The sequence below is a fragment of the Antechinus flavipes genome, chromosome 1, assembly GCF_016432865.1.
Source record: "Antechinus flavipes isolate AdamAnt ecotype Samford, QLD, Australia chromosome 1, AdamAnt_v2, whole genome shotgun sequence".
Lineage (NCBI taxonomy): Eukaryota > Metazoa > Chordata > Mammalia > Dasyuromorphia > Dasyuridae > Antechinus > Antechinus flavipes.
In genome coordinates this window covers 702,522,434-702,548,897 of record NC_067398.1, presented here as the reverse complement: position 1 = coordinate 702,548,897, position 26,464 = coordinate 702,522,434, and the positions used below count along the sequence as shown (strand labels likewise).

Below are 26,464 nucleotides of genomic sequence, written 5' to 3'. Positions count from 1 at the left end.
ATCCCTGTGGGCCGAGATTTCCAATGATGGATTTGGCCTAGACGACTTAGAAAATCCCTTCTCGCTTCAGAAATCCCAGGACAAATGTTTTCTGGGGCATTAAGGAACCTTGTAACATCAGTCATTTTCAGTGACCTTATTGGGGTTTTCTTGGCAAAAACATTGGAGTGGTCTATCATTTCCTTCTCCAGCTCATTTCATGGATGAGGAAACTGAGGCAAATGAGGTGAAGTGATCTGCCCAGGCCAGTTTGAGAACAGATTTGAACTCAAGAAGAGTTTTCTGACTCCACTGGTCCACAGAGCTGATTGCTAACACCATCCTCTCTAGGCTAAAGTTGAATGAAGTTGTCAGAATAAGAAGTCATCGGGGATAAACAATGAAAGATCTTTTGCAGAAGCTAGGGCTTGAGATGAGTGTTAAAGAAGTCAGGGCAGCTGAAGATGGGAGTGAGAAGGGGAAGAATTTAAATGAAAAGGTCCAAAGGCTGGAGATGAAGGTGTCCTGTGAGAAGCTCAGTGTTACTAGTTCATAATTTGTGGAGGGAAGTAGAACAGGAAGGAGTATAAAGGACTTCAAAAGATAGGAGATTTTCTGTTGGATCTCAGAGTAAATGAGAAAACCAGTGGTGTATACTGAATCAGGTAATGGGAGCCATACTCGAGGCCGGTGCTTCAGGAACACCCCTTGCTTAGCTGGGTGTAGAATATATTAGAATGGAAGAGGCTCTAAGCAGGGAGGCAATCAATGGGGTCAATGAGCCAGTATGGGGGTGTCAGTTGGGATTGAAGGGAGGGTTGTGTGAATTAAGATAAGGGACCACAGAAAAGAGAGGTTGTGAAGACAGAAAGAAACACCAACAATCTCTGGGTGAGTACAAATGCGGAGCTAAGAATAACCCTGAGATTACCAGTCCTGGAGCCTGGGAAGATGACATGAGGAAAGTTGGAAATAAAGAGTTTGGGGAAAAGAGAATGAGTTCTCTTTGAGGTATCTAAAAGGCAGCTGGAGATGAAAAGAGAGGCTAAATAAATCTAAGATGATAACCAATCCCACGGGAACTGCTGAAATCATCAAGCAAAAGAGTTTAGAGAGAGAGAAGAGGGCCGAGGACAGAGCCTTAGAGGACCCCTATGGTCACGGGTGCACTCTGGAGAAAGATCCAGTAAGGAGACTGAGAAGGAATGGTCAGACAGGTTGGAGAACTGGCAAAGAGCCATACCACAAAAACCTAAGGAGAGAAGAGTGATTTAGAGGCTCCATGGAAGTGAAGGATAAAGACTGACAAAAGGCCAGCAGATGACAATCAAGAAATCCTTGGTGACTCTGGAGAGAAGTAACTTTGAGGAAGGTTGGAACAAAGAGGATTTTTTGAGGCTGGTGGAGAAAGAGGCATGTTGTAGGCAGCAGGAAAGCAGCCAGCAGGCAAGGAGAGACTGAACATTGGTGAGAGAGTGGGGATGATTGAGGGAGCAATCTACTAAGGAAAATGAGACGGGATGGGATAGCTTGTACATGCAAAAGGGTTTACTTTGGTGACAAAAAAAGCCACACATTCATGTGAGACAAATGAAGGGAGAGGTAGCAGGAGAAGACATCTGAGTGATACGAGATGGAGGGGAGAAAAGGGCACTCTCGGTGAATGATCTCAATTTTTTCAGGAAAAATTTTAGAATTTTCAGAAATTCACTTTCAGATTCTACAAACCCCAAAGATCTATTTTCCAAGATTATTTATAAGGGTAAAGAAAATATGCCAATTTAGAAATAGTACAGTGTGATAAAATAATTAGAAGTATATATATAAAAGAAATCAACTTAGTCTCAAATTAAGTATTAAATAAGGTTTTCCAATCTAAATCTTAACTAAAATGTTTTAAGCCTAGCTGGTTTGCAATCTTCTCTGCGATGGGAATGCCAATGTTTCTATTCCCATCTGAAAATATGGCCATGTCAAATCTGGTACCTGCCCACCTGAGCCCTCTGGATAAAGGACCAATTAATCTCTGAATACAGTCCCAAGCTCACTCTTAGCTAATCAGGAAGTTTCTGGATGTCAAGGAAGGTTTTCAATCCCTAATCCTTTCATTACAGTAATCCTTTAACTATTTTATTCTCTCCTAGGAGCAAATGGAAAACAAGTAATGCACATGGATAAAGAGCATCCATCACCCCCAAAATCTGACATATATATAAGTCAACTCCAAAGTTCACAAGAGACCTTTCCTTCTAACACAAATGTAATAGGCCACTGCCTGCAATGAATACAATTTTTTAAAAAATATGCCACAAAGTATTCTAGGTTGGGTATAAGGCATAGCAAATGAACTCAGAGCTCTCCATTTGCCTCACTTCTTTGAGGTTTTGATGGGATGGAATTGCAGGGTAGGGACACAAGCTGCAAAGGGGCAGATCCCACAACCCTTTCACACTTTGCCATCCAGAGTGACATCCTCCCTAAATTCAGCACAGGGGTTCAGCAAACAGGTAGGTGAAAGCTCTTTCTCTAGACTTCTTGGCATTATTTAAACACAAATGAAGAATATGGGTTATGAATCAGTAAAGTAAAAACAAGAGTTTGACAAGGCTTTTTCCTGACAACATCTCCTTAGCTAGGGGGAAAAAATTAATTCTCTGAGGTGATACTGAAAACAAAAAGATGATTAACAATATTTCATTTGTTAATGATCAGAATATCTAAGAATGGCACACAAAAGTAAAAGCTGGGTATTTCTAGATGAGCAAAAGTGAAATGCGTGAGGATGCAAACACGTGAAAGTTAAGACTTAGGTCAGGGCCTGGACACAGTACCCTGGACAGCACCCAGTGGAAGTGGGAACCTCCTTCCTGACAGATTCCTCCTACAGCAGCAAAGGAGTGTTTAGTCCAGCGAAGACTATGAATGCTCATTAAGGATGAAATGAGTAACGATGGCTACTGTTTTTGAAGAGACATAAAGCCCTGTTAAGCAGCTGTGGATGGGCACCTATGCCAGCCTGCAACATGCTCCTCCCATCTCCCAAAGGAGGTGAGCCAGAGTGTGGTAATGAAACTGCACATAGTGGAAATGGGATATAAATGAGTTTAAACTGATTTATGTTAGCTTTTGTAAAGATTACTTGATATCTGGAAAGTGCTACCACTGTGAAATAATGTAGACAATCCTTAAGACCTCTGCCTAATGGCACTTCCATGGAATATTTATATTCCTCGTCATGGGAACGAGGACCATAATGGATACCATTTTTGTTTTATTAGGGATGCATATTTAAATTAATCTGCTATTTGCCTAAACAATTAGCTGCCTCTGTTTTTGTGCACAAAGCCAAAATTGCAATTAGGCTTCCATCAAAAAGATAAGTCCCCACTAAAACTGTCCCGATGGAGTCATAAGAATTCAGGGCAGAACTTTCCAAAATTACTTCTTAGCATAATGGTAATTATGTTAATTGCTTGAAAGGTAAATAACTGCCGAACTGGTTTTTAAAAAATACAATTGGCACTACCCCTCCCCTTTGATCTTTTCGATGAACCACAAATACATTTAAAACAAGTTATCAATTTGGGCTGTTCAGCCTTGGCAGCTTCACCAACTGTAGTTTTTTTTCAGCTGCGGGTTAGGGAGTACTTGCCTGGTAACTGATTCTAGGCAGGAATCCCTAGCCCCAGAACTAGCCACATAAGCAACTGAACTTGATCTGAGTTATCCTGATTAAGTGGCTAAAATCAGTAATTAGTGGTCAGAATGACTAAAATTAACTGGCTCTTTACAAAGAGTTGACAAAGGCAGTAAATCAGCCCAAGCCCGCCAGTGGAAGGGGAAATTAGTCAGAAATAAAAATGTGTGACAGGTCATTCTCTAGTGCTCTGGTAGAAGGAACAATAAAGGCTGCCTGCCTTTTCACAGCACCTTGCAAACTTTCTCTCATTTGATGCTCACAATGCCGGAAGATAACCTCCATGTTTTATTAGATGAGAAAATGGAGATTCAGAGAGCACAAGACACTGGCCATGGTCACACAGCCGGAGGGTGCCTGAGGCCAGACTGAAGCCCAGAGCTTCCTGACCCAGAGGTCAGCGCTCGGTCCTCTGGCCACAAGCTTCTTGATTCCTTCTTGCTCAACTCATCATCCTCAGGGACTTCCCCCGGAGCAGGGCTCTCTGGACTGAGGGCTAGTGTCCCGGGGCTTCTGAGAAGCTCAGCAGAGTTTCTGTCTTGAGGGTTCCAGCTCTCTGTCTAGTCTGACCTGGATGTAACATGGGATCCAAGGGCGTGACAGTAAACAAAGCAGATTCTGGAAATAGCACCGGAGATGGACAAAGAAGTTGGAGGCTGGCAAACAATGAAGGTTCTATGGGGCCATTAGCAGAAAGGAGGCTGGATCTGAATTACAGCGATAGAGAGAAGACAAGACTGAGTCACAGAGTCAGAAGTGGAGAACACTCATTTTGAACACAAGGAAAGTAAAGCTCCACAGGGCAAGTGGATTGGTCCAGGTGGAGGCAAGCTCATCCTGGCATCACAGGCTCTGAGTTCAGATCCTGCCTCTAGCACTCCCTAGACTCAGTTTCCTACTCTGTTAAATGATGGGATTGATCGCATGACTTCAGAGCTCCCCCCAAAGCCAAGTCCCCTCTTCAATCCCTGACTCCCAAGGAGAGAGAATGAAAGCAAGTATAGAGAATAACCTGGATGCGTGAGCACCCTCCTCCTTGCTCTCCTCTATTCACCTTGGCCTTGTCCTCCCTCTCCTCCCCCCCCTCCCCAAGCTCCCAGGTAGCCCTTCCTCGGACTCAGGAGACTTTGGGGGCTCTCTCTCCTTTGCTGCTCCTTCCCTGTCACTTCAGGGCATCCTTTCCACCCACAAGCAACTTCCCTGCTATTCCCCACATAGGATGCTCCTGCTCCAGTCTCTGGGCCTTGATCAGCACAGGCCATCTGACCACTTTCCTTCTCACTTCTGCCTCTTGGGACCTCCAAAATTTCCAAGGTGTCCTTAAATCTCAGCTCAATTGTTGCTTCTTTCCAGAGACTTTTATAGAGTCCCTCCTCCTTCCACTATTAGTGTCCACTTTGTTGTGCACAGAATTTTACATAGTTATGGGTTCAGGCAATGTTATCTCCATAGTAGTAAGCTCCTTAAGAGTAGAAAAATTTGAAGAACCTCTCTATTTGAGTTAGAACATCGCTTCATCTCAGTCAAAATTAAAGCCTTTGTAATCTACAGAGAAGAACTTCTCACAAAGCTCCATCAGGACTGAAAAAATAGCTTTTGAAAGGTCCTCTTGCTAACATCATTGAGAGTTGTGCTTCCCCAAGTTCCAGAGATCAGGACGAAAGCCTGGGTGAGGCCTCTTTGATAGTACAACTACCACAACTCACCAATGTGCTAGCACCAAGACTGCTAGCACACATGTCCCAGGCTTTTTGGGATTGCTTTTCTGACAAACGTTTTTTTATTAATTTTTTTTTAAATTTCAAAACATAAGCATAGATAATTTTCAACATTCACCCTTGTATAACCTGGTGTTCCAAATATTTCCCTCCCTTCCCTCCACTTCTTCTCCTAAGTGACAAATAATTCAATATATGTTAAACATGTGCAATTCTTCTATACATATTTTCACAATTATTATGCTCTTACAAATTCTTTAACAGACTTAGAAGCCTTCATTAGCTGGGGGCTACAAAGGTACTCACCTGTATGACGACCTAACTCTTCTCAGATAATAAGTCATTAATCAATCCATGCACAAAATTAAGGAGAATGGAAATAGAGAGAACAAGTTTTCTTCCCTACATGACTCAGCCTGCTTCACCCTGCTTTGCTCTCTGGAGGCCAAAAGAATCATTTTCCAAGTGAAACATCAACTGTACAATCTTAACTTACAGAGATAGTTTTTCAGTAAAACATATCAATTCCCCAAATACATAAATCTCTGCTTTATTTAAGGTTCAGGGGCTTACTGGGAAGGCTGACATTATCAAAAGCTGAGCTACTGTTGGGAAAATGAAGCTGGTTTTGCTCACTTAAAATTCCATTTATATCTCATAATAGAAAAAGTCCATGCTCAGCTATGTACAACTAAATATAAAGACTCCGGAGGGAGGAGCCAAGATGCTGGAGAGAAAGCTGGAACTTGATTGAGCTTTCGCCAAAACTTCTCCAAAGACATTTAAATGTCCTAAAACAAGTTCTGCAGAGGTAGAACCCACAAAAGAACAATTTGGAAGTCAAACAGGAAAAGTCTGTCAGTGCAGGCCATGCCAGTACAGCCCCAGGCCCAGCAAACCAGGAGCAACCTTGGGAATGACTGAATCATCTCTCAGCCCACAGACAGTGAGAGAGCTGAAATGGTTAGAAGGAGATTACAGGAGTCTCTTTGCTGGCACCAGGGGCAGGACTCTGTTGCTTTGCCCGTAATCAGATCTGGGTTGCAGTCCTGGGTGGCAATCCCAGGACTCATCAGAATTTGTGGTTAGAGTGAAGTGGGACCCTCCTTCAGGACAGAAAAGAGAGTTTGTGGGTCATTCACAGACAGAGCACTTGCCAGAAGAGTAGTAAATACATCTCTCCTTAGATCATACTACCTTGAAAGAACTGAAAATTTACAGTTCCCTAGAAGTATCTGTGAAAACATAGCTGCACAAAATCCCTAAGTCTTGGGACATTGTACCCTCTACCCTAAAACCAAAGTCCCAAAATAACAGAGTTAAAGTTAAGAAATAGGCAGGAAAGCAGCAAACAGCAGAAATAAATTCTGACTTTAGAAAGTCAGAATGTTACTTTGGTGACAAGAAAACTCATAAGAACTTTCTCATTATTAGGGCAGGTAGAAGGAGTATACATAGATGGAAGACACAGGTGAGAACTGAATATGATGGGATGATACCTTAAAAAATAAAATTAATAGGTGAGAAAGAGAAATGCACTGAGAGAAAAAAAAAGGGGGGGGAAGAGGCACAAAAGAACTGTTACAGTGGAGGAAAAGATGGGGGAAGTGTCAGAGGATATGCTTGATCTTACTCTAATCAGAATTGGCTCCAAGAGAAATTAATATACACACTCGGTTGGGTTTAGAAATTTATCATGCCCTAAAGGAAAGTAGAAGGGAAAGGGGATAAGAGATGGGGAGGGGAGGAGTGCTCATAAAAGGGAGGGTAGACTGAGGAAGGCAGTTGTCAGAAGCGAAACACTTGAAGAGGGACAGGGTAAAAGGAGAGAGTGAAATACAGAAATCATAACTGAAAAAAAAAATCTTAAGCAAGTTTCTCTGATAAAGTCCTCATCTCTCAAAAACATAGAAAAATGAGATAAATTTATGGGACTAAGAGCCATTCCCCAATAATAAAATATGAACAGTCACTTTTAAGAGGAAGTTATCAAAGTTGTCTATAGTCATATGGGAAAATGCTCTAAAATCACTCCTGGCTGGAAAAATGCAAAATAAAACAATCTGAGGTGCTACCCCAGACCTATTAGAATGGCCAAAAGAATGGAAAAGGGAAATGAAGAATGTTGGAGGGAAAGAGGGGAACTGAGATACTAATATATTAGTGATAGAATTGTGAACTAATTCAATCATTATGTAGAACAATTAGGAACTATGCTCAAAAACCTATAAAACTATACATACTCTTTGACCCAGCAATACCATTTCTAGATCTGTATCCCAAAAGAGATAAAAAGCAAAATGGAAAAGGACTTATATGTACAAAAATATTTATAGCGGCTCTCTTCTGGTGGAAAGAACTGGAGATTGAGGGGATGCCATTAATTACAGAATGGCTGAACAAAATGTAGCATAAAAGTGTGATGGAATAATGTTGTGTTGTAAGAAATGATAAGCTAGATGCTCTTAGAAAAATTTGGAAAGCTTTATGTGAACTGTGATGCAGAATGAAATAAATGAGTAGAAGCAAGAAAAAATTGTATACAGTATCAACAATGTTGTAAGATGATCAACTATGAATGAATCAACTGTTCTCAGCAATGCAATGACAACTCTGAAAGATTTACGACGAAAAATGCTACCTAAACCCAAAAAAAAGAATTGATCCAGTGTAAATACAAAATGAAACAGACTTTTTTTTTCTTATTTAGATTTCTTGGTTTTTTTAATATTGGTCTATGTTTTCTTTTATAATATGATTACTATGGAAATAGATTTTGTAGGACTATACACATATATAACTTACAATAAATTGCTTGCCTTCTCAATGTGGGGGGAAGAGGAAGAGAATTTGGAAGTCAGTTTTAAAAACAAATATTTAAAATTGTTTTTACATGTGATTGGGGAAAAAATAAACTACTAAACTTTAAAATAAATAAATATAAACTCTGATAATTCATTCTTCTAAATCACCTCCAGAAAGCTAATTTGTGCTATTCCTTCCATAATATGACAAAATACCCTAATTTCAAACATTATCCAAAAAAAAAAGTTTTAGCAAAATTACTACAATAAGCCAAAGAATCAACACCAAGACATTTCAAATGAATCAATATCTTCTGTTTCTATAAGATTACTTCAAAAATTTAGCAATAAAACTTAGGAAGAAAAAAAAAAAACTTAGACCCTTCTGCTAGCCAAAAGATTTACATGTAAGTAACAGTACATGGGAGCATAAGTAAAAGGCTCTATTCTGAACATTTTCTCCTTAAAAAATGTGGGAGATGGTTTCTGCCAGCAGCTGCCTCTGCCACTTCCAATGCAGGTTCTGTTCCAGCAGACGAGATAACATGGCACACAGCCATGACCGACTTGCCGTGCAACCTTGGGTAGGCCCTGGGTTGGGCGGGTCAGTTAAACAATGCCTCAGTATCTTTATCTGAAAAACAAAGCTCTTGGTAGAAGAAAAGTCTAAGATCTCTGGGAGCTCTTAGAGTCTGAGTCTGTTATGCTTAAGTAGTAGATAAATTTAAATCTCAATGGACTCCTCCTAAAATACTGAGACAAAGGCAATTCTGGTAGGTCCCATCATAACTAAAATGTTCTGAAGCATTGGCAATTCCATTCTGGGGAAAAGGTTGGCGTTTTCAACTGCTGGTCTTCCAAAGGATTTTTATATCTTATAAACTAAAGCTAGCAAGTCAAGCAAAAATAGTCCCTCTCCAACCAGAGATACGCCATGGGTCTGTAAAAGCCCATCTATTAAGGGACAAGATTACAAGGAGATGTTCTATCTATGTGCATGCATAGGGGTGTGTGTGTGAGGGAGAAACAGAGGCAGAGAGACCAGAGACAAAGAAAGACATAGGCAGGGAGAGACAGACAGAGAGACTGAAAAAAGTTGCGAGAGAACCAGAGATTGAGGGAGTAGACAATGCCCGCAGAGCTGTGAACGTGCTAAGTCACTTTGATTTGCTCGATAGCAGCAGGTAAAGGATCTATTTCCTGCCCTATCAATATACAAATGTGAATAGGGATGGATTCTTCCCTCCTCCACTTCTATTTAAAAGTGTTTTCACCTAAGATGTGTGCAATCTCACCACCAAAGAATGAGTTTTCGAGACAAACTCTTTGAACAGGGAGGGGGTTTCAAGTGGTGGCTCCAGGCCAAAGTCAGACAAGCGTGGAGCAGATGGAGTCCTGGCAAGGTCTCTGCTGTCCCTGCATTAGCAGCATCTGCTCATTACTCAGAACCTTCGCCTGCTTTATCTAATGCTCCAGGAAAAGCATTTTGATTTGATTCATTTCAGTACGGTAACGTGCAACACAATTAGTGGTAAAATCAAACTGGAGAATGGCCAGTGCTGACAATCGGAAACAAGGCCGAAGAAAGATGAGGCCAGTGGGTTGGAATTCAAAAATCACAACTGTGGATCGCCCTGCCAACTCCGGCACCCCAGGTGTGCACAGTGTTCCTACCGGGCAAGGAGAGTGCGGGGGGAGGAGGACTCACTTTCTCCCCAGGACAATTCCCATCTCCCTTCCTCTTTTGAATCTGATTCCTCTGGGGCTCATACTCAACAGGGCCTCAATGGTTGCAAGGCTCCCTGTGGCACAAGCATCTAGCTGAGGCTCAAGAGTCCATTTCATTATGGTACTCTTCTTTCCTGCAGGGCACAGAGACAAAATCTCAAGAGCATCTCCTCCGAAGTCATCTCCCTATCTGCCACATTTTACCTCTTTTAAGAATTTTCTTTCAGTCATCCTAGACCGAGGCAAAAGTGCTTACTTCAAATTGTCTTTGTCCAGGAGTAGCTCTTCTGTTAATATATTAATCACATTAACATCATATTAATGTGTTAATGTGAGCTGAGATGGATGATTCCTCGTGAGTGTTAAGGAAGAGTTGGAAGCAGCTGCTGTTTAGCTTAGCAGACTTCCAAATCTGGTTCAGAGGTGAGGAGCAAGGGCAGAGAAAGCAAAGAGAAAAACCCAATAGTTTTCAATAAAAAAGAAGATTTGAATCTGGAAAGTTTTTCAGAAGCTTTGGAAACATATTCTTCATAATTTTGCAATATATCCATGTTTCCGTGGCAAGAGCAATCAAACACTGAGAAAGCCAATTTCAACTACAGATATCAAATGAAGACTTCACTGATTTGTGCATCACCAGAGAGAAATGTTTAAATAAATCAATCAGGTGTTACTATGAACACTGCTAGACACAAAAGCCATCATGAATTGCTTCAAAATAATCAAAGTAAACGTCAAGCACTACAACATTTGCATAAAATTATGTGAAAAAACCATTGGAAAATAGCATATGAGCACAAGCTGCCATTAAAGTTACAGCATCTATGTGGTGTCTCAATAAGCATTTATGAAATATTAATAATAATGATAGCAGGAGAAGCAGTTTAGCTGGCCTACTTATAGAACGCTTAAAAAAAAAAAGTCAGCCCATCAATAGTTTGTACCAACATCAAACCACAAGAACAAAGTTCATGCTGATAAAACCTTGAGATGGAAATCTCTTTTATCATTTCAGCTCCGGTTTTTATTTTTATTTTTAACTAAAATGTGTGTCCAAGGCTCCCCATTAGTTGCTTGTCTTCAGTTTTATCCCTCGAGCCAGCTAACAGTATTGTACTCTGCACTGCCTGGAAATCAGCAGCGGTGCTTCTAGCTTGAATAGCAACATGGTGAAATATTATATGGTCCCCCGTGAGGTGAGTGAGGCAAGACTTATACAGAACCACTGAGTGTAATGGAGACTAGAATCTGGCAAGGCTGAAAATGAGATTTCATGTCATCGCAAGGGCTAAGCAGAAGAAAGGACCTATTTGTAGACCTTCAATGCCCATAATCTCAAAAAGTTTGCGTCTATCACCCATAACCATTTCTGTTGACTGATGGATTCCCTGGGGTAAAGCAGGCCAAAGCATATTTAATATTTTACAGCAAACAAGTTATTTGCTTAAGATGGATTGGCTAGACTTCTGCCTGGCACTCGAATTCAATGCAACAGTTCCAGGAGGAATTAAACACCAGTTTAGATGGGTGCTACGTTCCAATGCCTGCTAATGCATTTAGGGTTACTGGCCAACTTTTCCACATGAAGGTAAATGTATGTGTATGTGTGTGAACATGGGTGTATGCAAGTGTGTATATGTAGAGGATTACGGGAAGGGGGAGAGCTAGCCACAGCTGCTTAATTTTTGTAAAGCTTTTTTTTTTTTTCTTAATAGGGAGGAGGGTTGTGGTTACTTACCATCCTCATAAGCTGCTACAGCCAGAGAGTTGTTTATCCTCACAAAGGAGACATGTGGCTGAGATCCAGGCTCAGCAGCGCCATGCATTGGTTCCAGGATGGGGGCTGTGAAGTCCCAGGTGCGGGTGTCCCACAACCGCACATCCCCTGATGTATATCTGGAAGAGAAGGGCACTCTTTGTTCCAAAAATGTTTCAGAGGGCACCATTGTGGAGAAAATGGAAAGAGCCTTAAAACAACACGACAGAAATAAGATAGTCAAGGCAAATTCACTGCTTCCCCACAAATAAGATAATTCAATAAGTGATTCCCAAAGGAGAAAATGTCAAATAAATAAACTAAGTCTGTGATTCTACAACAGAATAGGAACCATGTAGAATTAACAAGATTATCCAAAAAAAAAAAAAAAAAAAAAAAAGGATGGGGAGCTATCCTTTTATAATTTTTGAAATAACCAAACTGCATTTTTATATATCTTCACAGGAACGAGACATTAATGGAAACTTTATGAGCATCAGTATTTACATGCATACATATACACATGGAAAAATGCTGTGTAGACACTAAGAACTAATGGTTTTGTAGGCATGGGCTTTCTAATACTTCATCCATGCATCAGATTTGACTGCTTAAAGTCCCCAAAGACTAATTGATTTGCTGATACAATTAAATCTTGCCTTTAGGAGCCAGACAATGCTGCCTTCTCATGAAAAGCTCGACACTGTCCAGTTTTGTAGGAGAACTCTCTTACGCATACTACCTTTTCAACACATGACTGTCTTAATCGAGTCAATCTCAGCAAGCACTGTGCCTAAGATGTGCTAGCCATGGTATTAAATGCTGGCTAGACCAGAGCTTGGAGTTAAACTCAACGTGATCACCATCATCCTCATCATCATCACAAATAATAATGTTGATAATATAATAAGAGCTAATATTTATACAGGTACTCACTATGTGCCAGACATGGTGTTAAGTACTTTAAATTATGGTCCCTCACAACAGTTCTGTAGAATAGGTGCTATTATTATCCCCATTTTACAGCTAAGGAAACTGAGGCAAACAGGGTGGAGTGACTTGCCCATGGTCACATAGCTAGTAAGTGTCAGAGGCTAGATTTGAACTCAGGGTTTCCTTACTGTAGATCTGATGCTCTATCCACTATGCTACCTGGATGGGCATAAATATGATCATGTATAATCAAAAGTTCTTATGGCTCCTTTTATATGTATATTTATAACAAAATTGACTCGAGAGTAGAGACTGACTCAAAGTTTTGATAGCAAGTTAGTCTATAGATAGTTTAAATTATTCCTTTAAGTCTCCTTCCCTAAAGAACATGACCCATTTCAGAGTCAGAGAGACTCAAACCACAGCACTCTGCTCTCACAGACATCACCGTCCAGTTTCCCTGATTTCTCCCAAGACTCAGTCTAATCCCACTATCCCTTTTCCACCCCTGCTCCTACCCCAGCTGCTAATGACTATGCTGATCAGTCTTCTGTTCTCTTATATCCACTAAGCTCTTCGCACGTTGTCTCCCCCATTAGAATGTAAGTTCCTTGAGAACAGGAGCTATTTCTTGCCTGTCTTTGTATCCCCAACTTTTATTATTGCTCTGGGCATATTAAATGCTTAATAAATACACACTGAACTGATTTATTGGCCCACATTCTAAATGGTTATGTTCACTTCAAAGCTAGTATTATCTCAATCCACTAGATTTTTTCCCCTTCATATCTAATACACGTCAAACTATGACTGATTATGGAAGATCAACTAACTAAAGAATATTTTACTTGTTGCCCCTCTGAAGGTCAGGAGATCTAGAACCTGCACCCTGAAGAGATTTTCTTCCAAGCAGAAGCTATATGACTTTTTACTGAGGAAATGACAACACTGTCTTGCATCAGGGGAAGCTGGACTGGATGACTAGCAAATTCTGGATCTGCTACTATATGATCTTGGGCCCTTCTGGAACTGAGTTTACTTATCTGTAAAATGATGGGGTTAGACTAGATAACCTTTAAGATGCCTTCCAACTCTAACCTATAAGCCTACAGAGAATGATAGAATTTAAACTTTTTTTTAAAAAATTAGAGAACTGATAGAAGCAATTTTCACAACTCGAGTAAAAATTAACAAAGTACAGGATAGAAGTAAGCATAAAAGATTAAAAAACCAATTTCAATCACCCCAAATAAATGAGTTATTTTGTGAACAAATTCAACGAAACCAGAATAAAGGATAGTCTCCACTTGGTTAAAAAAAAAAAAATTACCTCAAATAAATGAAATCAAAATCCGAAAAGCCTCAAATCAAAACAAATCAAATAAAAATCTGATATCCAAAATATATGGGGAACTGACAAATACAAGTCATTCCCTGAAAGATAAGTATATGTGCAATTTTCAAGAGAAGAAATATACACTATTAACCATCATATTAAAAAAATGCTCCAAATCACAGATAAGAGAAATGCAAATCAAAAGTCCTAAGTATTACCACATATCATATTAACAAAAATGATAAGAAGTGGAAATTGTCAAAGTTGAAGGTACTGTGGGAAAACAGGGTCATCAACATGCTATCAGTCAAACGATGAATTGGTCCAGCTATGCTGAAAAATAATTTAAAACACTACAAGAAAAGTCACTAAACTTGACCTAGCAGTCCTGCTAGTCACCACAAAGGCCAAAGAGGTCAGAGACAGAGTGTCCATGTATACAACAAAATATTCACAGCAATATTTTTCTTGATAGCAAAAACTGGAAATAAAGGAGATGGCCATTGACTGGAGAATTTTTTTTTAATGTAGCATATGAAGGTAATGGCATAAATATTATTGCATAATTAATAGAGATGTATTAAGTACTTAATCTTTGCCAAATTCTATGCTAAGGATAACAAATGGAGGCAAAAGACAATCCTCTACCTGAAAGACTTTATAATCTAACAAGATAACTTGAAAAAATATATATACAAAGCAAGCTACAAACAATAAATAGGAAATAATTAGCAGAGGAAGAGTTCTAGAATTATGAGAAGTTGGATAAAGCTTCTAATAAAAGAGAGGATTTTAGACGGGACTTTAAGGAAGCCACAGAGGTCAATAGGTGAAATGGAGGAGAGTCATTCCAAGCCAGAGAAAAAGCCCAGATGAAAAGCCACCAGTGTAAGAAATTCAAATCAGCATGGGAGAGCTTACATGAATTAATGTGGTTAGTGAAGCAGGCCCAGGGCCACCAAATGTTACAATACAAAAGCAAACTCTTAAAACAACTGAATTCTGAATAACTATTCTGGCCCAAACTTGCTTCTGTAAAACAGAAGATGAGACACATCTCCCTCTTTGTGATGGAGAGTTGGACATGCAGAAGCAGATGCAGAAGGTCATATCCACTATCAGACATGGTCACCAGGCACATTGATTTTTACTGTTCTTTGTGAGAAGAGAGGTTTCAATGGGGGTGGGGAGATGGATATAAAAACCAAAAATGTCAATAAAATGTTTAGGACTTTTTTGAGTTATTGTTTTTAAGTAAATGAAGTTCAAATGAAGAAAAATGTTAGTTTTTTTATCATATTATCAAGTATTGTTGATTATAAGTATTATTATCAGGTGATTATTCTGATAATTAATTTTACCAATTTTAAAAGCAATACATATATATTTTGATTATTTATTACATGAAACATGGAAATAAGTTTATCTCTATCTAGAACCTAAAAGAAATCAGATCACGTATGAAATAAAAGCAAGTAGAAAGCTGAAGAACCTGTAACTTCTCCACTCAAAGTCCTTATTCTTAAATTTATTCCTCTTTTCCTTTCCCCTCACTCTTGTGCCTTGTTTTTCAGTTTTTAAACCTTTCTGTCCTTTTCCATTTTAACTAAAGCACACTTGAACACGAACACAAACTTGACAAGTACTTTACCTTTTAGCTCTCTGTCCCGTGGCCAATTTTTGATTATTCTTAATCTCTTGAATATGCCTCCTTCTTTCCTGTGACAATGCTACCACCTTGGTTCATGTTCTCATCACTTCATGATTACACTGAAATAGCTGCTATCGGTCTCCCCACCACAAGCCTTTCTTCATTCCAGTCCATCCTTCTCCCAGTTATCAAATTAATTTTCCTACAGTTCAAGTCTGTGTTACCCTCCCCTTTGATTCAATAAACTCCAGCGGCTCCCTACTACCTCCAGGATCAAATATTAAACCTTTTGTTGATCATTCAAAGTCTTAACCTGCCTCCCCTGCTTCCTTCCCAGTCACCTCTTACCTTAAACCACTCCACCCTGCCACATACGTTGAGATCCAGTGACACTGGTCTCCTTGGTACTCCTCACACGAGACACACCATATGCTAATTCTGGGCATTTTCACTAGCTGTCCCCCAGTGAGTGATCTCTTCATCTCTGTCTCCTGGATTCCCCAACTTTCTAAATTTTACCTTCCACAGAACGCTTTTCCTGATCCCTCTCAATTCTAATACCTTCTCTTTATTAATTATTTCTAATTTATTCTATATACAGTTTGTTTTTTATATTGTTGTTTGAATGCTGTCTCCCCAATAGAGTATGGATCCTTGAAGGAAGGGATCAATGCACAGCACAATGCCAGGCACATAGAAAAGTGCACAATAAATTTTACTGATCAATGGTTTGGTTTTTTTGTTTGTTTGTTTGTTTCTAGAAAGAATCCAGAGTGTATTTGCTTGCATATTTTGAGGGGCAATAATAACACATAGTAAAAGCGCAATATGTACTGAAAGCATTGAGACAGAAAACAATGAAAACACAATAACAGTTTCATATTTTGAGCTTATCTTGAAGTATGTATTATTCACATGTAACAGATAGCACGTTAATAATCCTTGAATATCAATGGTTAATCCTTAAAATATTAAATGTTTATTCCAATTTTATTTACACTTTCTACTAACATTAATATTCTTCTAAAATTTAAATTGTATTATTAATTGTGAATTGAACAAACACAAATGATGGGACTAACGCTGCTGCAATTATGTCAATGTGCAAAATTTTCATTCAAGTCACACAATTGACTATTCCAATTTCTCTTATAACCACTTACATACACTTAGAATTCTCCCTCTGGGATCATCCTCTTACAGGTTTTTTTAGCTAAGCGTTTACTGACCAATCTAGTTGTGAATAGCATTATTATGAAACTTCTTTTTATAATAGCATTTTCAAAAAGAGATCTTTCTTAAGAAAGAATGATTTCCCATGTTAACAATATTTGATTTAAAACATATAATGGTTCAGGAGAACTAGTAGATAGACTGGTACCAGAGAACTGTTCAATAAGTGAATCACAAACAAGTACTACATATGGGGCAAAAGTAGCTCCTACCCCAGGCCCAAATGTCAATCAGCAAGTGAGATTGCTGGACTGAATATCTCCAGCCTTGGATACCTATATTCCTCTAGTCACCGAGGGTAAATGGCAGTGTCCCTAGGTCATGAAACTTGGTGAAGGATTCCCTGCCCCTGATCCTCTATCTCTCTACCCATACATATAAACACCCTACATAAATCTTAGTCAGTGAAGTTGTTTCTTAATGGAGCCAAAGTCATCTGGAGCAGATTTTATGTTGTAGTAATTACCCCACCTTAAGAGAGAGTAATAGCCAAGGTTAGTGCAAGGGTCTATACTATACACAAAGGTTATGACAGCACTTATCCCAGAAAACGAGGGTGGATAGCTTCCAAGGAAATACTTGCTGAATATGTGACTAGTTTATACTTTTAAGTTATTTGCCATTAACTAAGGTCAATTGAGAGAAAGTGACCTTAAACCTTGTGCTTCAATTTTCTCATCGGTAAGATGAACTAGAAGCTTTCTTCCAACTCTAGGCTCTCATCATCCTAAATACAGAGTCTAAGTACCCACATGAGGGTCAGAGATCATACTATCGTGAATTCATAGCAATCAGAGAATTTCTTCCTTGTACTTGCAGGAGTGACTTTAAAAAGTGTGCATTTCTACTGTCAAAAGAAGAATGAACAGGGCAATGTACGTCTGTCATTCATACATTCTATAGCATGCAGAAATACTCACTGTGAATGTGGTGGTACAAGTGGACTGAGAATCAAGTTAATGGGCAATATTACTATTATCCTAAGCTAAATCCTTGGCTTGCCATTCTTTCCACTTTATAGTCCAATATCATCCTCCTTAATTTGTATTATATTATTTTTTGTTTTATTGTAACTCCTTTAATTGTTATTGTTATTATTAAAGATAATACATGGAACTATACTAATCATTGACAGAATATGATACATCTAATAACATATATGAAATGGTACACTGAATTTAAGGTGTGTTCATATTTCTACAGCTACAAGTATGTTTTTATGTATACGTTTGTATAGCTCTGTCTTTATTGTCCGATCTAACTAGTTTTTCTCCGTCTTCATCCTTCTTGACTGTATCTCACACTGCTGAGCACACGCCAACTTCTAAATACTTTTTCTTCTCTGGATTTTCATGACTTTCATCTCTCCTGCTTTTTCTCCCTGCTCTCTGAGAAGTACTCACTCTCCTTTGCTGCCTCATCATCCATATTAGACCCTTAACTGTGGGTGTTCTACAAAGCTCTGTCTTGTATCCCCTTTTCTTCTCTTTCAAACTCTCCATTGGTGATGACTTATAACCATTATGTCTATGTCAATGACTCTCAAAACAGTATGTCCAGCCCCAGTGTCTCCCCTCAAGTTCAGTCCCACAATCACCAACTGACACTAAACTCGATGTCCCATAGACATCTCAAACTCAAATATCCACAACAGAACTCATTATCTTTTTTCCTCTACAGTGGCAGGACTAATGATCAGTGCAACATCCCCAAAGGCAAAGAACACAGAAACACAATAAAATGGGGCTGAATAACCCATAAGCTGATTAATCGGCCCCTGAAAGAAATTAAGAGCTAACCATCTATAAAAATGTTTCTTATTTGATTATTTCATTATGTAATGGATACCATCAGTTGGGAATAAATAAGCTCAATGATTCTGTTTTGATAAGCAAGACCTTTTTCTGTAAATATCTGCTTAAATGATCTCCACTCACTGTGGCAGTTAATGAGAGAACAGTTTTGCTGCAGAATTGCCCAGAAGGTGAATATTAAAGTCTCCAGGTCTCTTATGTTGATGGGAATGGGGCGGGGCAATAAATGCTCCATTTCAGCTGGCGTTACAACCCAATGTGGGAGACTGATTGGCTTAGTTCTAATGAACTGGTGGTTAAAAAAAAAAAAAAAAAACCAGAGAGTTTCCCAGATGTAAAATATCACAGGGAGGCAGGGAGAAGGGCAGGACAAAAACCTAAAACCTAAATGACATCTAAAAAGACTGAGCTATATTGGCCAAGAGAAGACAGAATAGATGTTGAAGGGAGGGAGGAGCAAAGGCTGCTCTCTCTGCAGAGCTCCAGATGTCTTTATCATTGCCTAATGACAATCCCACTCAACCAATTAAGACACTACTATGAAGTGACATTGTCAGAAAGCCTTTGGACCTCGGTGTACGATGGCTGGCTAATTGGTGCTGGTGCAAAGTACAACTACAACGAGCACACAAGCTGATGTGAATTCATGAAAGACAAAAATGGGGAATAAGTCTTTTCCCAAACCAGTGGCTAAGTGTCCCATTCTATGGCACGGATGAAGAATCCTATTGCTCTTCCCATTGTTCTAAATGTGCATTGAGACTCTTTAACTCTATAGATGCGGGATTTGGAAAAATATGCCTGATTTTCAGTTAAAAAGGCAGAGAGAGGGCAGGTATGGCCCTTTCTCCGCCAATCGTTGCTCAGCCAATGCTGAACTCTCGGGAACTATAACTCACAAGTGGCGAGTCTCCAACAAACACTCAGATATTTGTCTTATACAAAGAAAAACTAAAAAAGAAAGATGGAATTGTAAGTCAAAAGCTCATCTTTCTCACGGGCCAACACTGCCCCCTCAGTGTCTGGTCTATTTCTGGGTAAAAGCATATTTTACTTGCTAAGCATCAAAAAGTAGAGGGCCTGGGAAAGCTCAGGCCCAGAGGCAGAAGCGCCTGGGGTCACAGCAGAGCCACAGGCAGTGGTGGAAACCTCCGGCTCCTTTGCCTGGAAACCAGGGACAATATGACCTCTGGTAAGCGCCTCCCTTACACGGCGAGGTCTGGAGATGTTGTGGATAAAGCCCCGAGAGACGTGGCAAGCATGACGGTCACTGCCTCCGTCCAGTGACCGGGCTTGTTGGCTGCCAAAGGTGGTGCCTTCCAGCAAGCATTCTCACTCAAACACCCTCGGAGGCAGAAGCGTTAAGCCAGGACCAAAAGGAAAGAAAGTGCAAAAAACTGCTAGTTAGGGTCCCACTGGGGAGCAGCCCAGGAGGTGGAAGGACGCCAGTTCCAGGTCACTATCGTCAATCACGCTCTGTCACTTCTACCAGCTTCATCCTGTCCCATGACAAAGAGAGGACATGAAGGAGGGAAAGACATATTTAGCAATAAGAACCGGGGACTTGAAACCAGCTCTAACCAGCAGCCTGATGGCTGAGGATATAGAACAGCTTCAGCCAATTCAAGAAGCATTTCTATCACTGAGGCAGTAAGAAAGCCCAGTAACTAACAAGAAAGACCTGAGTTCAAATTCAGCATCAATCCATTGAACCTGGGCAAACTGTCAATATTTTAGTTCTCTCACCTATAAAATGGGCTGATAATGGCCCCAACCTCCCAGGGAATCATGAGGATCAAATATGCTAACACATGCAAAGTGATTTGTAAACTGTATAGTGCTGTATTAATGTTATTTATTATTAAGTATCTATGTGCCAGGCACTGTGTGAGAATCTGAGGGCACAAGACAAAAATGAAGTGTTTGAACAGAGGAGCTTACATTCTTTTGAAGCCAAATAATGTATACAGAGATGAATAAATATGTGCAAAATAATTCAAGTCAGTCAATAAACATTTATTAAGCACCCACTGTGTGCCAGTCACTATGCCAGGCTCTGGGGAAACACAGAAGGTCAGAGACATGCCCTGGCCTCAGGGAGTTCCCAGTCTAATGGGGGAGACAACACACAAACATCCACACACAATGAAGATAACCTGGGAGACAAAGTGAGGGAGGCCTCAGAACTAAGGGGGATGTGGGAAGGCTTCCCGTAGAAGGCAGGGTTTTAGTGGGACTGGAAGGAAGTCAGGGAAACCTGGAGACAGAGATGAGGAAAGAGAGCATCCAGGCATGGGGGACAGCCAGAGAAGATGTCCAGTCTGGGGCCGGAGTGTTGTTTCAGGAGCAGTCCGGAGGCAGCTGTCGTCGGGCTGAAGAGAAGGACGTGGGGTGGGATGGGAAGCGCAGAGGAGGGGGCGATGCAAACAGGTTGGGTTGTCCTCAGGAAACGGCAAGGGGGTTTTGTGACCCTGACCGTCTCCCAGAATCCCAGGCCCATCTTCTTTATACAGAAATCCTGCCAGTTCTGTTGTACAACTTTTGAGTCATGACAAACTAGCCCTTGAGGGAATTAATGTGAGTACGTGAGCAGGAGACAACACGTTATAAATAAGGAACTCTGAAACAGAACCAGAATAAATGGTGTCATCAAGGAAATGTGAGGGGGCAGGGGTAACGAAGCAAACAAGCCAATGGCAGCCACCCAAGCGGGGCTTCTGTGGCGCACCAGTGCGACTACGTTCATGCTCCAAGATGGGCAACAAGAAAGCACCGGGAGTTGTGAGTCTGACACCAAATGCTTTTAGGAATCACTGAATTTTCAGGCAAAGATAAGACCAAAGGTATTTGTTGAGAGCAGAGACAGAGGAAGGATATTTATCTGCCTCCATACAAGAAGATGGACATAGAATAAGGGTTACATAGACACTAGGCAGATCTGGCCCTTGTGTGGAAATTTCCTATCTCTAGCATATTGAAATTTAAAGGAAATTTCACTCTTCAAAATGTCCTTTCTTTGTACAATATCAAAGACAATAAATCCCTACAAATGGGAATATTAGTTGAATTAAAATATCATGCAATAAACAAAAAATTAACTTCATCCCAAAATAAAGATTTTGTACAACAATACAGCTATCACCATTAAGTAAGAGCTCACGAGGCATCAACTGGAAAATAATGAACTTTTTAATGGAGCCTCAAAGAGACTGCATGCACAGAACACTTCAAACTATTTTCTATACATCTTGGTTAATCACGATCAATAGAGTCCAAGTCAGTGATGATTACACACAGAGTTATTGAATCTGTGGCTCCTTCCATTGCTCCTGGGAGAACAGGAGATGGATAAAGGCAGGCATGAGTTCACAAGTATTTATTAAAGATATCTGGGCTATCTGTTATTATGGCTTTAATGAACTTAATGCTTTTTCTATGACATTATCAATACCTTACCTCAGTCATATTTATAAGTTTACAGATATTTTACAACACAGATAAATGAATAAATTTAGAAATATTTCAAAGAGGCAAAAGAAGAATAGTGGTTACATGGTAATTGATTACTCCTTTCTTAGACACTAATGTAGTTATAGTACAGTGAATTGTTGTCCTACCTCCTGACTAGATCACATGCTGCACAAAATCAAGGCATTTAGGGTTAGTGTGTTTTCTTCCACAGTACCTAGCACAGTGTTTTTGTTATTCAGTCATAACCATGAATCCAGTGGACCATAGCATGCCAGGTCCTTACGTCCTGCACTCTCTCTCAAAGTCTGTTCAAATTTATGTTCATTGTTTCCTCACTGCCTATTCACCTCCTCCTCTGAGGACCCCTTTTCATTTTGTCTTCAATCTTTCCTGACATCAGGAACTTTTCCAATGAATTCCAATTTCTAATGTGGCCAAAGTATTTAAGATTCAGCTTTAATATTTGATCTTCCAGTGAACAGTTTTGTAAATAATCTAAGTACTAATTTATTTGATCTCTTTGCTGTCCAAAGAATTCTTAAAAGTCTTTTACAGATCATAAAAGAGGGAAAAAGGAACCACATGTGCAAAAATGTTTGTAGCAGCTTTTTTTATGGTGGCAAGAAATTGGAAAATGATGGGAAAAAATGACTAAAATTAATTGGGGAATGGCTGATTAAGTTATAATATATGAAAGTAATGGAATATTATTGTCTTATTAAGAAAAAATGATGAACAGGATGATTTTAGAAAGGCCTGGAAAGATTTACATGAACTGATGCTGGGTGAATAAGCAGAACCAGGAAAACATTGTACAGAGAAACAACAAGTTTGGATAATGATCAATTAGGACAGACTTGGTACTTCTCAGTGTTTCAGTGATCCAAAGCAATCCCAACAAATTTCAAATGGAAATCATCTTCTGCATCTAGAAAGAGACCTATAGCGACTGAATGCAGATCAACACACACTATTTTCATCTTTTTTTTTCTCCTTCTGTTTTTTAAAAAAGAAAAAAAAAAGCTTGAAGTAATAAGGACTTTTGGTAGCAAAAAAAAATGTGCCAATCAGTAAAAATCTGCTGAGAAGAAGTGCTGGTTCACAGACTAGATACTGGGAAACATAGCTCTGCCTTAATAAAGATCAGGTTTGAAGAAGCTAAGGATGTTTAGCTAAAGAAAAAAACAGACTGGGAGATTTCATAATTGTTTTCAAATATCTATTGTGTCATGGTTCAAGTATCATGGTAAAGATTTTTTCAAGTTTTTCTATTTAGTCCCAGAGGGTAGAACTATGAGCAATGACTAGAAGGTATAAGGAAGCAGACTTTAATTCTGCTAAATATAAGTGAAGAGGTTATTAATTTTTAAAATTAATTTTTAAAAATGTTTTCTATTGTACTCTGTTATGGAAATGTTTGCTTTATTTCTTAAATTCAGAATAATAAATGAAAAAAAAAATTCTCTACCACAAGTGTTGATTCCATAGCACAAATCATTCCTTACAGTCCAACTCTTACAGCCAAATATTGCTACTACAAAACATAACTTTAACTAAACAGACCTATGTCAGCAAGGTGATGTCATTGCTTTTTAGTACTCTGTCTAGATTTGCAAACTGAATGACTAATTGAATTGAATGATTAAATTCGTCATGAAACAGTGATTAAAGTAATCATAATAACCAGGATTTATTCCATGTAGCAATAATTTGTGATCTTACCAATGATTCTCTCTTTCCCACAAAGACTGACCAAGACAACTCTTTTAGATGATCTTTTTGTGCATTTCTCTGGCTGAAAAAGCCATTATTTTAACACCAAACTGGTGATGAATCTCTCACAATTCAGTCAGACTAGTCCTTCCAGGTCCATTCTCAAAATATGTCTGACTTGGTGCCTCCTGCTAGACTTCCTATACTATTATCATAGCCTCTGCAAACACAGGGTCATCTCTAAAGTCTTACAAAAGCAAAGGATAAAGCCAAGACTTCAAGAGGAGGGGGAAATTGGAACCCAAAGTTTTACAAGAGTTAATGCTGAAGAATTATCTATACATATGTTTTGGAAAAAAAAAACTTTATTAAAAAAAATATCTAATGTAGTCAGAACAAAAAAGGAAATGTCAACCAAACCAACCAAAATTTCATTTCTCATATGTAGAAAATTTTGAAATTTGTGGAGGAATATTTCATATTGAAATAGAAAGCAAAAAGTATGTCAAAGAATTTGGTTAATACAAAAAAATTGTTCAATCATAAAATGAGTCGACTTCTCCTACTATTAGGGGACATATGGGGAATGAAATAACTAAAAATGAGGTAATATAGGAAGTTATCTTTGACTCATGTCTGTGTTTGAGTAGAAAACTTCCATTTAACAAATCCTAATGATCAGGTCTTTGTTCTGGGCAAACAGAATCAATTAGAGAAGCAGACATTTAAATCCACATACATGTAAGCTAGATGTCTGATGCTGAACAGAACATTAGAAATGGCAGTCCCAGTATTTGGGAAACACACATACTCTGTTCAATGAAGGAGTTGACTGGTACAAGAATGGCTGCTGGGCCCACAAGGGTTTACCTGGTTGATTACCTGATCATTTTCATTGTGGAGATTTGAGCATGTAAATTAAAGGTACAGCATAAAAAGAGAAAAATAATTGTTTTTTCAAAGAACAAAAGGATTGGAAGAAAGAGGAAAGGGGAAGGAATTTTCCCATCCACAAGTATTGCAAGGAAGCAAGGATAAATTAAGTGTGCGTTCCAGAAAGAGTGCAAACTGTTGACTAAAAGTTAGATCAAAAAAATTTTTTTTAAAATAAAGATGAGGGGAGAGGGGAGAGTACAATGGTAAGTAATGCAAAGAAAACATTTTGAAAACAAATGATTTTGCTAATTTTTTAACCAAAAGGTAACCCTCAAATATAAACAGAAAATTACGCTTTGTTGCAAGAGCTGAAATGCTTCAGGCTTATGAATCTTAAGCACCAGTGAGGAGGGAATTTATTGCCAAATACCATCGTACTCTTGGGCATCTGATAAAAGCTTTTTGGTAAGCTAATAGCTTAATGGTGAGGCTGAGCTGGCATAGGGGTCTCCGATGAGCACAAGGCTCAAGTTTCTGCTCCAGGTTTCACCTGAGATGCTTTCCTTCACTAGGTGGCAGTCAAGTGAATATACTTTATGTCAACTTGTAACTAGACCGACAGATCAGGTTTTCTAATTTGACCTTTCCGAACTCATGATGTCATCTGTTTTCAACACACTTTCAACTATGAGACAGCAAACAGGGGGAGGGGAAGACCCACAAAGCGAGGCTGGCAAGGTGTGTCTCACTATAGGCCCTCCACTTGTTAGGAGCATGGGAATGAGCCCTGCCTGATTCCAGGAAGCATCCCTGCTCCTCCTCTCATCCTCCATCATGGCGTCTCAGAAAGTCCCTATTCTTCTAAAAGCAAAGGAGATGTGCTCAAGTCTCCTTAACCTTACCCGAGTGCTCATGGTATTGAGTGTTCAAAAGCTCAGAGAGCAGGTATGGCCTCTAACCTACCACTGAGCTAACTTGGCAGCTGGGGGCAGGTCAAGGCCACTTTTCCCACTGATGCTCCTCAAATCACTAAGTAAACAGAAATTCCCACAGCTGGGCTAAGTCTTTGTTCCCAGAAAGACAGTTCAAAATGCAGCCATCACTTTCAATTTTCTAATAAAGTTCTTTTTCTGAGGTCTATTCAGAAAAACTCCTCACAGAAAAGTGTAACCATGAATAGTTAACGAAACCTTACACTAACAAAGCCATGATGACATTTTTTTAATGCACAGAAAATGACAGAATGAAACACAAACAAGCTAGATGACAGACAGAATGCTAAAATAGGAAAGCCTTTTTACAGATTAGGAAGAAGAGGCCCCAAGTTAGTGACAAGGGTATATTCGGAGCTGAGACTTGCTGGCTCACCTTTCAGTACTTTTAATAAGCAGAAGACAACCATTTTGAAAGCAACACATAGAATACATGTAGACAAAAATGCAGGTTAAAAAACAAAACAAAACAAAACAACCCAACCAGTGAAATGGAGATTTGCAGCTTCATGAAGAACTTTCTTGTTGTGCTCTTCTGTGCTCATGAAAAAGCTCTCTTTTGATGTCTGAGTGAAGAATAAATGTTTTTAAAAATAATTTTATGGAATAAGACAATTACCTTTTTCTCAAAATGTTACTAGAGTGCAGAACAAAAGATTCAGTCTCATCTTAAATAAAAGCAGAATGCTATTCTTAAAATCATCTTAACAATCTTTGCAAAAAATGACAAAGAATAATGTTGTGGCTCATTGGCGTCGGAAGG

General features: G+C 39.2%; 1 protein-coding gene across 1 annotated transcript in view; it reads right to left on the bottom strand.

Moving 5' to 3' along the window:
* FBXW8 (F-box and WD repeat domain containing 8) overlaps positions 1-26,464 on the bottom strand; it is a 107,071-nt gene that overhangs the window by 46,912 nt on the left and 33,695 nt on the right. Inside the window, exon 5 of the mRNA XM_051972865.1 lies at positions 11,665-11,822. Within this exon, the coding sequence (XP_051828825.1) occupies positions 11,665-11,822 (158 nt within the window). The remainder of the gene's footprint in view (positions 1-11,664; positions 11,823-26,464) is intronic.